At 39.8% G+C, this 16569-nt stretch overlaps 1 protein-coding gene across 1 annotated transcript in view; it reads left to right on the forward strand.

Annotated features, from left to right (window-relative positions):
- whrn (whirlin) overlaps nt 1-16569 on the forward strand; it is a 139402-nt gene that overhangs the window by 63563 nt on the left and 59270 nt on the right. Inside the window, exons 2-3 of the mRNA XM_022744586.1 lie at nt 4083-4301; nt 8745-8870. Coding sequence (XP_022600307.1) covers nt 4083-4301; nt 8745-8870 — 345 coding nt within the window. The remainder of the gene's footprint in view (nt 1-4082; nt 4302-8744; nt 8871-16569) is intronic.

Here is a 16569-nt window from a genome sequence, read left to right on the forward strand (position 1 = left end):
AGTTGTATGACAGTCTGCTTGGAGTTTGCCAAACAACATTTAAAGGACTCTGAGAGCACAAGAAAAGGGACTCTCTGGTCTGATGAGACAAAAAGTGAATCTTTTGGGCAGAGCTCCAAACAATGTACCTGTTGAACACCAGCCACTGTTCATCATCTGGCTAATGCCATCCCTACGGTGGTGGTGGCAGTATCCTGCTGTGCGGGGGCTTCTTGGCTGCAGGGACAGGGAGACTGGTCAGAATTGAGGGAACGATGAATGCAGCCAAATACGCCAAATACGGAGAGGTCCTTGAAGAAAACCTGGTCCAGAGTGCACGCGACCTGAGACCGCATCAATGATCTGAACCATACAACCAAGACAACGCTTGAGTTGCTTCAGGACAAGTCTCTGACTGTCTTGAGTGTCCCAGCCAAAGTCCAGACTTAAACCTCATAGAAGATCTGTGGGGAGACCTGAAGACGGCAGTTTACAAACACTTCCCATCCAATCTGATGGAGCTTGAGGAGAGTGTATAAGTGCATATCCATGTGTTGTGTGTATCCATATGTTTCTTTGTACTGGCTGTGAAAACAAATCTCCTTGTGGGACAATAAACACTCTCTATCCATTAATTAATTCTATCAATTGATTAATTCCATCCAACTGTTAACTGATGAAAACCTATTCAGACTTGTAAATGTGCAAATTATCAACTTGTTAGAATTTTTATACGGCCTTTGTAATCTAATTTTACAGCACACATTTTGATAATAAACAGTTGTCAATGGTCATGTCATACATTCGCATATTAACACATGAAATCAGCTAATGATTTCTATTTACTTTAAAAAAAAAATTTTTTACAGCCAATGATTTTCTATTTACAGCTAATGATTTCTATTTACTGCACTTTTGGAGACTTCTCTCCTCCTATTGAAAAGTTTGCATAACTATCGGGTCAATTTAATAGAGACTGTTTACATAAACAGGCTTTATGGTTTAATCCTTCATGCCTCATGTCAAGTCTCCTCTTACGCTATAATTTTCCTGACACCGGCTACCTTTAAACCTCCTCCAGTATATGACCATGCATTTCTAAGTGATGGAATTGGATGGCCTCTACAGCCGGGCTTTGTGCAGTCAGCTTTTTGTGCATGAAATGGATTGCTTAGGCTCTCATGAGAGCGTATTGTTTTTTCCGCAGCCTCGTCTGAAAGCAGCTTACCTGCCATTGCCATTTCCCATTATGCTTTGCTGTATATTCCAATATTTTCCCAGCACAGTTTGTTCTGATTACAAGCCGGGCCTATAGCTTAACCAGCCCAGTGTCACAATCAGCACTTTCCTCCAGGGACAATGCATTAAGGACCACTGTACCACGGCTGCTTCGTCAATTACCACTGTTTCTTATTCACAGGACGGAGCAGCCTGTTAAACCTGCTGCCCTCCCTCCGCTGCCTCCATTACCCTCCATCTTTCCTTTTTCTCCTTCAGTGTCATGTTGCCCTAACTCCTGGAACTGCTGCTTCTCATTGCATCTAAACACTTCTCATTTTTCCTTCTGTATGCCTCCATTTCCTCTAAATGCAGTTAAATTTCTCAGACCAACACTTAGTTGGTTGGCAAAGTGTCTAAGACAGAAACTGTGGCTGTGTAATATGCTGTGTCCCAGTTCCATAATAATAATGTACAATATGTCCCACATACTTCAGATTATGCAGTTTTTGCAGTTATTGTACAATAAATCAATACACGTTACCATTTGCTAGTAACAGGAAATCAAGCGTTGATGGGTGTCAGACTACCAGCTGAGCTGTTAAAATATTTAGCACTTTAACTTTTGTATTCTGCACTCTTCCTTGAGCTGTCTCCACCCTCTTTCTGCTACATGTGCAGCATGTTCATTCTGCAAAGAGTGCAGTCTTGATTGCTCTTCCCAGGACCCCCAGCTGATGACTGGTGCCTCAGATGGATATGTCACTTGTCATATATGTTGGAGATGGCTTTCATCTTCAACACTGTCAAAATTTTGACATAGTAATTAAAATCAAAAAGACAGGTAGTTATACTTTTTGACTTCACGCTGTTTGTGGTTTCATGTGCCTCTTTGTTTGTAAGTGTTTTTTCTTCTCTGTCTGTGAGTAAAGGCGACCAGTGGTGCACCCGCTCATGTGTCGGTGAACTCTTCTGCTGTATTCATATATCTTAAATTGTGTATTTATGCTGCCATACAGAGTGGAGGAGATGGGAGAGGGAGCGGGTGATGACAGATATTTTGGTCCGTCAGTCCAGGAATTTGTTTCGTCACAGTTGAAATCATGATCAGGATTGTGTAATTGATTCAGCTGGGTCTTTGTTCTCATGGAGATGTGCCTTCTCTGAAATCCACAGGACAGAAGACTGATGGGTTATCTTTATTTGTGGTTCACTGAAGGAGAGAATGGAGGGATACTGAATTTAGTTGCTGTGCTTACTTTGATTTTACACACACAGCTACTTTGGGAAGGTTTTTCACCAGCCTCACTCAGAAGAGTCAGCATTTTTGGCACTTTCTTTATTGAATAAATAAAAATGCTAAAAAAAAACATAAGCATAAAAGTAATAACAGATTACAGATTGGAATGGGCATTATGCTCTTTAAAAAGATAAGGAATGGGGGCTTTGATATAAATGTAGGTGGATGAAACAACATCACATAGGGGACATTACACAGCAGACACAAACAGCTGAACAATGCATTTGCAACAGGGCAGAGACAAGTTAAAGTTAGTCTCAATGGTAACACTGATTCATCTCGCACAACTCAAAACAAAAGAAAGAATATAGATCCTGATGGAGAGAGACAGAGAACATTTCTATTTAGGATAAATTGCTTTTTGTTCCAGCTAGTATAGTGTGTCACTTACAATCAAAAAACACACATTTTAGATTTGATTTGACACAGCAGTAATCTGCTAACGGTGGACATAGTCTCCCCTCTTGTTTGATTGTCACTCATATACAGTTTACCAAACAGCCCTGAGCTCTAAAGAGTCCTGATTTTGGTGATGGTCAGCTAACGTCTCACCTATTTGCAGATGATGTAGTCCCCTTTGTTTAATCAGGCTGTGATGTCTGACGTGTCATCACTGCAGTACTACAGCATGTATGATGATGAAATCCTGAAGTAAACCTTCATTGCTTCAGAAATGAAGGTTTTTCACCCAGCCAGGGTATGTTGGGTCGTGTACCAACAAAGCCTGTTCCCTTACGTCTGGAGAATATGATTCATGGGCTGGGGGGTATATATATATATGTATGCTCATATTTCGATTAATTTTTCAGCCCTACTACTCACCCAGTTATAACTATGATCTTTGATGCATTTGATAGCCTATAGTCTTTAACACACAATGATATGAAACCTTTCAGTACTGAGACCTTCCTGTTCTTTTCAAACTCATAAACTGAAACTTTAAGACCTATGAAATGAGTCTTTTAGTAATGTCACTTTTAAAATCAGCAACATTGCAACTGATCATTTTCAGAGATGAAAGCAGAGGTCCTGTCTGTGTTGTTGGTGCACAAGGATTGTTTGATCAACTCCATTCAGTTTGATTTCTCCAGACCTCCGGGAATACATTGATCTGCAGAGGGATTGCACATATACCCAGCGATCAGAAGGCAATGAAGCAAAGCCAACAGCAATTTTCACTAGAAATGTGTTCAAAATGTGTGTGTGTGTGTGTGTGTGTGTGTGTGTGTGTGTGTGTGTGAGAGAGTGATAGGTCATTTGGGTTTTTTTGGGGAGTGATGGAGAAGCACTGAAAAATTGGTTGCTTCTCTGTAATCTTTAATTTTCTGCCAAATATCCCTCTCAGCTTGTTTTAGTGTTGTGTGTCTTTAATATTCATTGCTTTAACCTCTGTGTTTGTGCCCATACATGTATGTATGGGGGAGTATGTTATGGTCTTATAAAATCAAATTCAATTGATTGAATTGTGGATTCATGTGTACTCTTTGCTCTTTAAACCTGAACTCATGTATGCTGTTCTGGGAAATACAAATTTTCTCTCCTCTCCTCTCCTCTCCTCTCCTCTCCTCTCCTCTCCGCTCCTCAGGTGCTGAAGGGCAGTAAAAAGCTTTGTCTCTCTGTGCGTTCAGTCGGGCGAATTCCTGGCGGCTATGTCACCAACCATGTTTATACCTGGGTCGACCCTCAGGGTCGGAGTGTATCCCCTCCTCCCGACCTGCCTGAGCATCGCAGCGCGACCCTGAGGAGAAGTGACAGCCAGCGGCGCAGCAACATGCAGCTACTGCAGGAGGGAGATGAGAAGAAGGTGAGACTTTACGTGGAAAGCAAAACAAAGGATCAGTGTTTTCAATGCCTACTTTTTTTTATCTTCAAAAGAATAATATTATCAGGGGAGAAGTAAAATATTCAAAAGTTGAATAACATGTCCAGAGAATTGTGTAAGATGATTCATAATTGAAATTCCTTTATAGGTGGCCATGACATAAATTCATTCAAAACATTTGCACTCCCTTGTACTCCCTCGTTTGTACCCATTAGGCACTTTTAACATTGCTGTTACTACCATCAAATCACTTGCAAATGAAATATTCATGAATATAAAAACGGCAAGCTAAATTAAGCAGCAATAAAGTAAGCAACAGGGTCTAAAAGTGTTTCATCAATACATCACAAATAACAATTATTCTAAGAAATGATGCCCAACTTCCTCTAAAGGCACAGACTAAATGTTAATACTGTAACAGGCATCATGGTCTTTAAAGTTAAAAGCATTAAACAACAAGTATTTGCAGCGCATTTTTTGTCAAATTGATGAAGATGTTTTCTGCAGTGAATTGAGCTCTCAGGGCCACCATATCCTCATCTGACATGGTCATTTTTATTCTGGAAAAACACTGGTTGTTGTGTAAACTTGCGTTTTCCCACAAACTATCCAACAAAACCATTTCCTCTTTATTTGAGACACACACACACACACACACACACACACACATACTGCTGTATCACACTGCTGTCAGGCTGGCTACTGTCCGAACCAACAAACAACCATAATCCCAAATTGAACTAGAAACCCCGACCTCAGTGCTATGATAAAGGCAAACTGCCGGCTGTATTAATGAATAGGCAGGTTACTGGTCTAGTAGAAGTAATGCTAACTGAATGTCAGTTTTGTACCCTCTCAGATCCTGGAGCTCTCCTGGACTGACCATTGAGACTACCCAGGTTGGCTGTCACATCAGTGGACTGTAAAAAATCCATAAAGTTTTTAACGGCCAAGCCAGTCTCTTTACTGGCCCTATGTGCCTGTTGTTCAGGGTGAGCATTACAGTGTGCTGTGTTGATGTTTCTCTGCCAAGTAGAGTTTCCACAGTTACTCTGGGTTCCACCAACCGCCATTTCTGCTGCCTGAGGAACACCATGGACAGCTATCTGGGAAAACAAAAGCTCTATTTTCTTTCAGTTTTGGTTGCACAATGGCAGACACTCTTCATTTCCCCAGGAGAAAAAAACAGAAGTAAAGAAGTAAGGAGTAAATTAGGAGTAAATTAAAATAGTAGTAGCACTAATAGACAAAATAAATAGATCAGAAACAAACATAACAGTAATTGGACCTTAACTCCTGCAGAACTCCACCCTCTCAGCACCTCAGGACTCTCAGGGAAGGAGCTGTCAGAGCTGTTTAAAAGATTTATTACACTAGAACTTTCAATTTTTCAGCAGCTGAAAGCTTCACATTAATCTTGAGTGCTTCAGCTACGTTAATACAGGCTATAGTTAATGCCATGCAGATAATGTTTCAAAAATATTAATCCTGCAGATAGTTTGTCTATTGTAGCTTCTTTACTCCTATTCAAAAAGAAATTAATATCCATTTCTGATATTTAGGTTCCTTGAATAAATGTGTCATTCGGAATAAAAAGAGGTAAAGCTAGTCTTGTCTGATGTGTGTCTGCATATGAAAGGAAACTACGTGTCGTTTTCAGGTTTTCAGTGTCTTTGATACACAGCAACATGAAGGTCAAAACTGCTGCTGCTATTGCTTCCCTATACTGCAGCTGATGTTGGCTGGCATGTGTCAAACTGGCCTGACAATGACAGAGCAGCCTTTGGAGAATTGGCAGTCTGCTCACTGGCATTCGTTTGTGAATGTGTAGAACCCGTCCCATGAGGTGCTTCACATCAGTAACAAAAGTATTCAAAGTCCTGTCATGTCAGGTAGTAAGAGGCTGACATGAAATTTATGCCTTTGGTGCTTTGATTCCTAGAAACACTGTCCAAAGCTACCACAGTCGCCTCTTCGGCATGCAGTGACTATCATTGTAGTTACAGGTGTTGCTCCTGGCTATCATGTCATTAGCTGTTCACACACGCAGTGCTGATTTCAGTCTTTATAACATGCACAATATAATTGAAGAATCTTGTCTGTGGTTAAGTGCAATCCCAAACAAAGTCCCAATGAATTCTGCCTCAGATTCAGTTGCTTACAAAACAGACTCTGAGACTCCTCTTAGAGAGAAAGATCATGTTATATTGAATTGATTCCATGATAACAGCTGATGCCAGGGAACACTATGAGCCTTAAGAGCTGCTTTGTTTCTGCCAATAAAAGAAGGATGAGTCTGGTAATTAAAAGTATTCTCCATGTCGTGCATAAATGTCAAAGAGAACACGAATGCCTCGATATTCCCACTGAATACTGGCTCACCTCCAGTAAGCAGACAGTTATTAAAGGACCGCAGCACCATATGCACCAAATGAAAGTTAGATTTCTGCGCCAGATGCCAATCCTGCAGCAGCAGGAAAATAAAAAACAGACATTATTTCATAGAGATATTTGCATGTGTCATCTTGTAGCTGCCAGGGTGCAACTGATGCCCCTTTTCAATTTTGGCAAGAGACCGCTGCATTAGATCAAACCGAGTAATGAAGGGCCTCATTGTGATGGAGGAAAAGTACAATTTCAATTTTGGCACACTGCTGAACCTCTCCCAGTGGACAATGCAAACTTTAATGTGGTCTCTTTGCTTTCCAAATGTACATATTTTTTGAATTGTTGAGTTCATACAAGTTGCCATTAGTGAAAGACAGTGGAGCCGTTTTATTAAATGAGCCCTGTGTAATAACTTCCTTTTGACAACCTGTTCATGTCTTTGAGAACCACAGTATGCTTTAGGCCTCCAAGATAAAGCATTGGAAAATCTTAAAATATGATGGCGTAAGTAAGTAAAGTAAGTAGATTTGGGAATCACCAGCATGTGTCATGAACAATGAGGGCTCTGACATTAATAGATTACTGGAATAGGGAGCTAAAGGCTCCGTGACCAAAGCAAATAGCTGCAGAGTAAAGGGACACCGTTGATGATATGACCCAGAGGCACCAAACAAAGATGAGCAGATTATACCTGCCAGTGGGTTAAAATACTGATAGCTGTTTTTCAGACAAATGAACCCTTCATCAAACTGTAGCCTCCAGAACAGACATATAAGACCCAAGTCTTCCATTAAGTCATGGAGGGGAGGTTCATACTGTATCTACAGCTGCTCCACTGTACATATGTGGAGCAGTCATCTGTCATTATCTGAAGATTTTACATTTGGCAAAACTGGCTTGATCACAGCAAATCAGGCAAAAACTCTATATACAAGTTGCATGAAGACACAGTTCCAGCTAAGAATGATGGCTTGTGGATTTGTGGATATGAGGCTGGATTTCAGCAGCTGTTAGAAATGTTCAGGTTCCCCTTTAGAGAGAAGTAACTGCAGGCTGACTTTATGTTGAGCAATAACACGTCTCGCGGACCCTAAAAGTCTTTATTCTTTATTGATGCTTTTAGTCAAGGTCATTTCCCCCTCTGTATGTCAAATGCTGCTCCGGTTCCTTGTTAGAGGGATTCTCAGAGGGATGTGTCGGGTCCACTTTACTGTGAAATGAGTCATATTTTACTTTGTGAAAGTTGTGTATGATTTGTGCAGAAGGCAGAAGAGTGGGAGTGGACCTCGTCATTAATCTATGTGGGTTTGGTTATAATCTCTTCACCCTTTAATCTGATCAAAAAATGACTTCTTCCTCATCACTGAGTCCTTGTTGAGGTGAGAAGAACTGAAACATATGTTTTATAAATTGTGAAAATAAAGTGTTAGTGGTTGCTTGCCACACTTGGAATCTCAGCCTCTGAACATTCATCCCAAAGCTGTTTGTCCTCTAGAGAAGGGAAAGATAGATGCCATTACAACTTCTTTCACTCAGTTAAATAATGCAGTGTTCACTCTGAACCTTGAGCTCTCTTTCGAATGTTGCCATATTGTTTAGGTTTCTGTTAATCATGTTGAAATGACGGTTTCAGCTATAACACAAATGTCAACATAGATAAAGGTATTAGATTCTTCAGATTTAAGATGAGCCTTGTAAACAAACTAATTGACCGATTCAGACAGTCATTCCTCCAGTCAAAATGGATTCAGCCGCCTCATTACTGGCTCTGAGTAACCACATCTAAGTAGCTCCTGAAATTCTTTATTTTCAGCCGACAAATCCCGGCTCAGAGCAGGGCTGTCATTTTCTCCGTGCATTGTGTTTCACATTTCCATTTCACTGTGAACAGATCGACACCGCAGGAAAATCTGGCAGCCTGTCAAGCAGCACAATTGAGACTGCAAACACCGTTTTAAAATGCTGATATTTAAGGAGCGCCTGGTTCACACTATTTCAGATATTTAACCCCCTGCTTTCTCTGTCTGTCTTTAACAGGTCAACTTGGTTCTGGACGACGGCCGGTCTCTTGGTCTAATGATCCGGGGGGGAGCAGAATATGCTTTGGGTATTTACATCACCGGAGTGGACCAGGGATCAGCAGCAGAGTGTGGAGGACTTAAGGTATCACTTCAGTCTATCTTCCACTCGCTGTCTCACACACTGTCTCACTTTGATCGACCTTATAAAATCTGCGACAGTTTAGATTAGAATTGTTCTTTGTTGGTGAGCTTGCTGGGGAATGCACATGATAACTCTCTCTCATACTCAGCCTGTTATTCCTCCCTTTCTGAGGCCTAGTATATGTATGTTAGTATCAAAATATTTGTCTCAGGCTTCATGTCATGTTATAAATGTTGCAAAATTAGAAAAGAAGATGTGTTTTTTCAGAAGAATTCAAAATTGTCAACCACTTTATTCACCAGCAATTTTTATAACTGCTGCTAAATGCTTCCCCTGTGCGGTTTAGGCTCTTTTTTGTTTGCTAGCAGTTGAATCATTGCATGAGAAGAAGCCGTGTACCATTATTCTCTCAACAGCTGTATTACATTATTTTGGCTGCAACATCGCAAACTTTATGCAGTTCAACATACATCGAGTCAAGTGCAGAAAAATCTGTATGTACTGGACAAAAGCTCAGAGCCAGCTAAGGCTCAAACTTTCCATTGAAAGCCACATGTACAGACGGTCAGCAACATCCTAGCTTAGCAACTAGTGAATAAACACCAAACAACCACTGAGCAAGTACCCCAAATTTCATTGCCGGCAGTTACTAATGGACTAACAATCATCTGGTACAATCTTAACAACAGTCACCCTGTAAAATCCTAGTAAGAAGCTCTGGTACTAGCATGCACACAGAATGTTTAGAATTAGAATTATTATTTTCAAAAAACATAACATCTTGTAGTTACTACAGTTATTCCTTTTGCAAAAGCACTGGTTCCTGAGTATGTCTGTGAATGTTCTCATTCGTCCAGGTCATAGTTACCTCTCTCTCAAATTAAATCGAAAGCAACTGGACTTGTATTTGTCTGTGGAAGACGTTTCGCCTCTTATCCAAGCGGCTTCATCAGTTCTTATGTATTGGTCTCTCTAGTCCGCACTAGTCTGACTGGTTCCTGAGAGGGAAATCATTCTGTTCTCCTGCCGTCCTTACAAAGAGGTTAGGGCACAGGGTGAGGAACAGAGCTGATTTAATGCAACACGTTAAAAATGCCAAGCAGTTTTCTGGGATCAGGGTGTATCAGCACTGGGCCTGTCAATGATTTGATAGAATCAGATTAGAAGTGGTGAGACAACCTGTATACTTGGATATCATTTGCTCCTCACATCTATTGTTCACTCTGCCTAGTATACAGGCATCTCTGACCTGTGGTGAAGTTTCCTTTAAAAGAGTTTTTCAGTGAATCTGTCACGTCATCGTGACAACAATGGGAGAGTTTTTGCAACATGTCACGTTCTTTGTTTTGCTCACACTGTGTTTCCTATGACTTTAGGCTATTCTTTGTCAAATTGCTATTCTTCTTCCTGTTCACCATATGGGCTGTCAAAAATGGCTGTTTTATGGAGTTTGAACAAATCAGAAAGAACATATGCTGTTTGGTGGATATGTCGTGATGCGACTATACTCCCTTTTAAAATGGCATTCAGTTCTGAAAACCAAACTATGTGCTTGTGAAACAGCTAAGACTAATGCACTTATACAAACCCTGAAATAAAATCTGCGAGTCATAGCATTTGAGTGTCTCAGAATAATGGTCTTATTCCCTGTGAGGTGGCAGTTGGTGGTGAAGGAATTAATGAAATGAAAATGAATGATTGATTTTCAAAACATCACAATGAGCTGGAAGGATATTTTACGAAATGGGATGCTGTTAGGCAGTATGATAAAATCACAAAGTAAATCCTTAAAAAGAGATAATTTCAGTGTCCTCTAGATATTAAAGTCCTCTCTCCTCTAAAACAATCTTTTGCTTTTGTTGTTATTGTAATAAGGAGAGTAGCAAAAACAATATGCCGGTATTTCAGTTTCACTTGCAATTCACGCATCTGATTTATAGTGGCATGTTACAAAATTAAAGACTAATTTACACTGATCTTAATTTTGGATTGTAAAGTATCCATCCTGTTTGTCATGGTGACATGGCAACAGAAGGAGAGTGAGGTTGGATGTCTCCTCCCCTGAGCTGCTCATCTCATGCCTGTTAGTGATCAGCCCATCAACCAACCAATTACACAGACACCTATTATAGAGGGCCCACACAGACACACACACTCAGCAGAGCATCTCGATGTGGAGTGTTGTTAGCGACTAGAAAGACGTCTATTATTAAAAAGAGAAGGAAAGGAAAGACAGCAGGCAGAAAAGGTTTTAATATACCTTGATATGACACAGGCTTTTCTTGCCTTTTTCTGTTTCTGCTTTTCCCCTCAAGTTCTTTTCTTTATTTCATATGTATGAAGTATTTAATACTGCATCTTGTGCTGTGCTGTGATGTGCATTTTCAGGAATGCGTTTTGGAAACTGTCAAACCTGAGTTTCCAGGGCTTGAATAGCTTTTTTTTTGTTTGTTTAGCCCCAGTTCCTCCCTCCCTTTTTTCTGGTTGGGTGCCTAGTATCCAGGTATTCAGACTGGAATTTCATCATTTAGAAATACTGGAGTAAGTAGAAGGCAGTCCAGTGCAAGTGAGCATATTCACGATTGAGTCCTGATAAAGCACATTGTCCTGTCTGGTGCGATGTGTTCTACCCAGGCTTTTGTTGATATGGATGCTCCAGTGGTCACCTGGCTTCACCTGCAGGGCCAAATACCAGACGCTGTCTCGACAGAATGAGCGGGAGGCCTGAGAAACCTCCCACATTCACATACACAGTTTGCTTTGTGTGCACACACTTGGGTGGTCAGGAAATAGGTGAGACACTCTAATACAGAAAAATGATACTCAGAAATGAGTATCAGTATTTAAGATTCTGAGCTGAGATAGCCATTAAAATGGGTCAGGAACATATCTGTATATCACATCTCCAAGGAGCTAATTATTCTTTATAACTCTCCCTGTTGATATGTGCAGCACGGTCACTGGTGTATCTCAGATTGTTAGCGCCCAAGGCAAGATCATTAAAACATGTGCCCTGCAAACAATGCCCTTCAATGTGTTTTGTAAATACACAAGAATTTATATTAAATACATGTAAATATAAGCATCCACAACACAAAAAAAAATTATCAAAACTTTACGGTCCAATGAAAATATTCAATGAAATGCCTGTTATTGTCAAACCTGGCAATCTGAACACAGTTTCACACCAAGTATGAAACATTTATCATCTACAATCCACATCAATGACCATTGATGTCTCACACCAGGTCCTTTGAATTTTTCAAAAAAGACATAAACCCCCTACAGATACAGAACTCATCCCTTTACCAGAGGTTGCACTCATGTGCTGCTTGGAGAGCGTGACATGACATGAACAGTGACTATGTGAATTAATATTATTTATTAATTTTGTTGATCACACAAACACAAACAATGTAAAACTGATCTGAATATGCAGTAAGTTACTGCTGCAAGATGATGTCTCAGTGCACCGTGGATCTCTGGTTCTTCATTTAAACGAAGCATTAATCATATGTCACAATCTAAAAAAGAAAAACGTTTTAAGGAGGATTGATGGTGTTCAAGTGAATGTCAGGTGTCAAAACATAGATTAATGAAGTGCACTTCTCTATTCTATATGTAAGGAAGGCTGAGGTGGTGCACTCACAGGAGACTGTATTTGTACTATGCATACACGCTGAAATGTTTGTTGCCTCTCTGAGGTTGGTGTTGGCAGCCTGAACTACTGATTTTGTTGGGTGCAAGCATGGTGATTTTTTAATGTTCTGATCCTTTATATCCCATACAGAAATATGACATACATGTCCCTATACCACGACTGATAGAAGTTTATAACATATATGAAATACCCATAGTAAAATTTGTATCTGTACATATATTATAAATATGTATGTGATGAATTTAGAACAACTGTATATATTATCAATATATTTTGATAGACTTTGAGATGGATACATATTTATGTAACATGTCTGCAATATGAGCATACATACATAAATATATATGAATATATAAAATCGTTCCAATTTCTAATAGTTTTGATATATAATTTATAAATTTTACATATATATTTTTATTTTACATGTACAAATTCAATATACTGTATGTACATGTATGACATTTGAGTATGGGATCTTAACTAGAAATGATAAATAATTGGGTGCAAGCACAAGTGTGTTATATATCTGAAGCTGAACAAATGGAATCTGTTTAACTTCTTTCCAAACAGATTTGAAAATAGATAAAAAGATATAAAGGAATTGTCTGAAATTTCAGTCTTGACATGGAGCTGTCTCTTTGCCTTGTTACTGAAATAGTTAATGGGGAATGTGGAGAGCAGAAATAACCCTGGTTAACCTGCCGTAGTGTAAACTCAAAACTACATTTTTAGAAAATGTGTGAATATTAAAGTGATGTTAATGCTGATTTATTCATGCCATGTTGTCAGTGTTTCTATTTTTGCTCTGGCAAATGGCAACACTGTAGATGATGAGCCTCCAGAGGCCAGGGTTCAACTCTCAGCAGGGAGGCAAGCTGCACTGCTGTCAGATTAGATGCGTCCTCCTTTTAAAAGGACATCAGATTGTGTCTAACAGGGTGATCCTGTGCAGTTGGATCCCTGCATGGTCATATCAGTTTTACCCTCCCAAAGGAAGTTAGCGGTCGGCTTGCCAAAACAAACACGAGTAAAAACAACTCAAAGTAGGTTTCATACCCTGTGAATTCAAACATCCTCAAAGTAAAAAATGGTCAGATCAGATTGAGAATTTTTGGCACATTGAGAAAAGGACTTTCAGAATAAGGTACAATACTCCTCATCAGGCTCATGGATGACTGGATATAATTTTATCATATCGAAAACTTGGACCATTTGAAAAGCCAAAAAAAAATATTTTTTAAATGTATATTTATTTGCTCTATAGTCAGAATACAAACTTACAAAAGGAGAATAAAATCAAATTAAATCCCCACAAATGAGCACAGCACAGTGCGAGGTAGTGTGTCTTTAAAAAAAGGACATGAGCATATTACAGTACTTTTTGGGAGAAAAAAGAGAACAGAAGACACAGCATGGTGCTTTACATTGGACTCAACACATTTCTTACCCTGAAAGAATTTCAGTACATGGTCCCATATCTTATCTATCTTCATTGTAAAAGCTCCAGGTGTCTCCAGGTGTAGTGTGTTTGCCATTTCTCCCAACCACAAATCATATGTGCGTACAGAGTCCAGCTTCCACATTCACCCCGGTGACTCACCTGGTAGAGCGCATACCATGTAAGCTCGGTCCAAATCCGAGTAAGGCCCTTTGGTATATGTCGTCATCTCTCTCTCTTCCCTAACTTTACTGTCTCTCTCTCACTGTCCCTGCCAAATAAAGCCAAAAATAGCTAAAAAAAAAAAAACCTTCCACTTCCACAGTTACCACTCCAAACAATACAGCCATTTTTTCATATTTGGTAGAAGATTAAGAGATAGTTGCTCCTAGAATCGCTATCAGTGGATCTGGTTCCCAATGCTTATTAAAAGCCGCCGAAAAACAATGGAAAATGCTTTTCCAAAAGTTGTTAAGTTTACTGCATGACCAAAAAAGAATGCGTCACTAATCCTAGGTTTACACCGATTACAAAAAAGAGAAACATCAGCAAAAAACTGAAAAAGAAATTTGATTTGCTGTGAAGATGAAATTTAGAGCTGATTAATCATTCATGACATTTATCAAGAAAAAAGAAACATTCATTGGTTGCAGCCTCTGAAATGAGAGGATTTACTTCTTTACCATGGATGTTATCATGGATCTGTATGTCCATGAGAATGTGAGCTGCTGTAAATATCCTTGTCCCTATGGAAATTTTTTCATTTATATTGCATTTTACCTTTAGACATATGGTGTTGCACCAGTTATACTACATCATACACCTGTTTGTGACACAGGGGGCAACAGACAGATGTTTTGGCATCTGCATGTGATGGAAATCTTGTGAGCTGAAGGAGGAAGTTTTCGGGAGATCTCAGGTGGCTTAAGCAGAAGCATTTATTGAAGCCTAGTGTGTCAAGGAGAAGAGAGATGAGCAACACAAATGTTAACAAAAGTTAACCAGTGTAATCTGAAGGCAGACCTTGGGAGGGTGTATTTAAATCCCAATAGACTCACATGGAAATAGTCTATGGGTCTGTTTATCATTGAATCACATCATCTACACATATACTATGTATATCTATATATATATACCTAATCCTACATATTACCTCACATTTTACATAACATTATGCACTTGTGTCCTTCAATCAAAGAACTTGTGTAACCAAGTGGCCATGAGAGCCTGAGGCACCGGCTGCTCAACATGGCTGTTTACCTCCTTCACCTGCCACTCTGTCCGTCTTCTGAGGGTGTTTGGTTGCCATGGCCACTGCTGATGGGGAATAAGCAGATGCGTCTTCACAGCTATATGCTTGCACTAAACAATGAGCTATTTTCAATAGTTAGTGAGTTGTGAGTAAGACCTGTGTGGAGATGCTGACTAAATGAAAGAAAAGAGACTTAATGAAAAGACACTAGACCTAAAGATGGAAAATTCCCTCACACTGTATTACCCTCACGTAGCTTTGTGTCATTGTTGTGTGTTGAAGTGGACTTGAGTTGAATTTGATTGAGTCAGTGGTAATAGCTGAGAGGACTAGCATCATGAAGGAATTTGTTTACCTCTGTAAACTTATTGTTTTAATCATGTGATCTGTTGATTTGAACGTGATCTCTCATCCCATTATCTTTAAGGTTATTACTCTGTTAAAAACCAACATTTTGTGTAAATAGTTTGGATTGAAGAGGGTTCGATGACTCTTTTCCCAGGGTCAAGGTGAACCCGTACTCTGGGTTAGGGTTAGGCACATCATAATTGCCAGAAAATCACATATGACATACATGTGACACAAATGTTCACCTATAAACCACTTTATCCCTATTCTAAGTAAACTTTTCCAATCACAAAAAGAGCTGAAGAAGAAGCTGGTTCTGAGTATTAGCCCTCTTTGTGTGATAATTTAGCAGGATACACTGTGCATCCTAAACAGTGTCACAAACATCCTCGGGGCAGCTAGAGACGTCTCTGATTGTCAGTTCTCAGCAGGAGGAGATGCTTCCTCATAACTCTCCGCAACACTGGCGCTTACGCCTCAGCTCCTTTACCCTACAGCTGACTGCCTTCGCTGTCTGTGTCTATATGCTGGTTTTCATCTGGCTAGTATGACGATGATGGATGGCTTATATCACTCCCAGGCTTCTATAATCATCACACCACCAAGATGTCACTGCCTCGCCCTTCATTCTCAGAGAAAATGAAAGCTTGTCTGTGTAAATGTTACAGCATTGCTTTGTGGGAAACCTCTTGAAAACCTTTGTTTTTCAGTTTTTGGTTCATGTGACTGCAGCAAGAAGAGGCAGTGATTAAAAAAAAAAAAAAAGTTGCAAAGATGAATGAAATTAAGATCCACATGCAAATGTGTGCGTTTGAATGTGTGAAAGTTTGGATGACTCCAGGGCAGACTTTGTCCAGTCACTAAAAGCCCCCATATTGCACCTCGGCCCCCTCACTGCAATCTAAAGGAGGAGAAAGGTCAGTCCGGCCCAGTGCCCTTTTGTTGACATCTGCCTGGTTCAGTTTAATGTAATTAAAGCCGAGGGAAAAAGGTCATGCCT

Source organism: Seriola dumerili, unplaced genomic scaffold (assembly GCF_002260705.1).
Source record: "Seriola dumerili isolate Sdu_G_001 unplaced genomic scaffold, Sdu_1.0 BDQW01000081.1, whole genome shotgun sequence".
Lineage (NCBI taxonomy): Eukaryota > Metazoa > Chordata > Actinopteri > Carangiformes > Carangidae > Seriola > Seriola dumerili.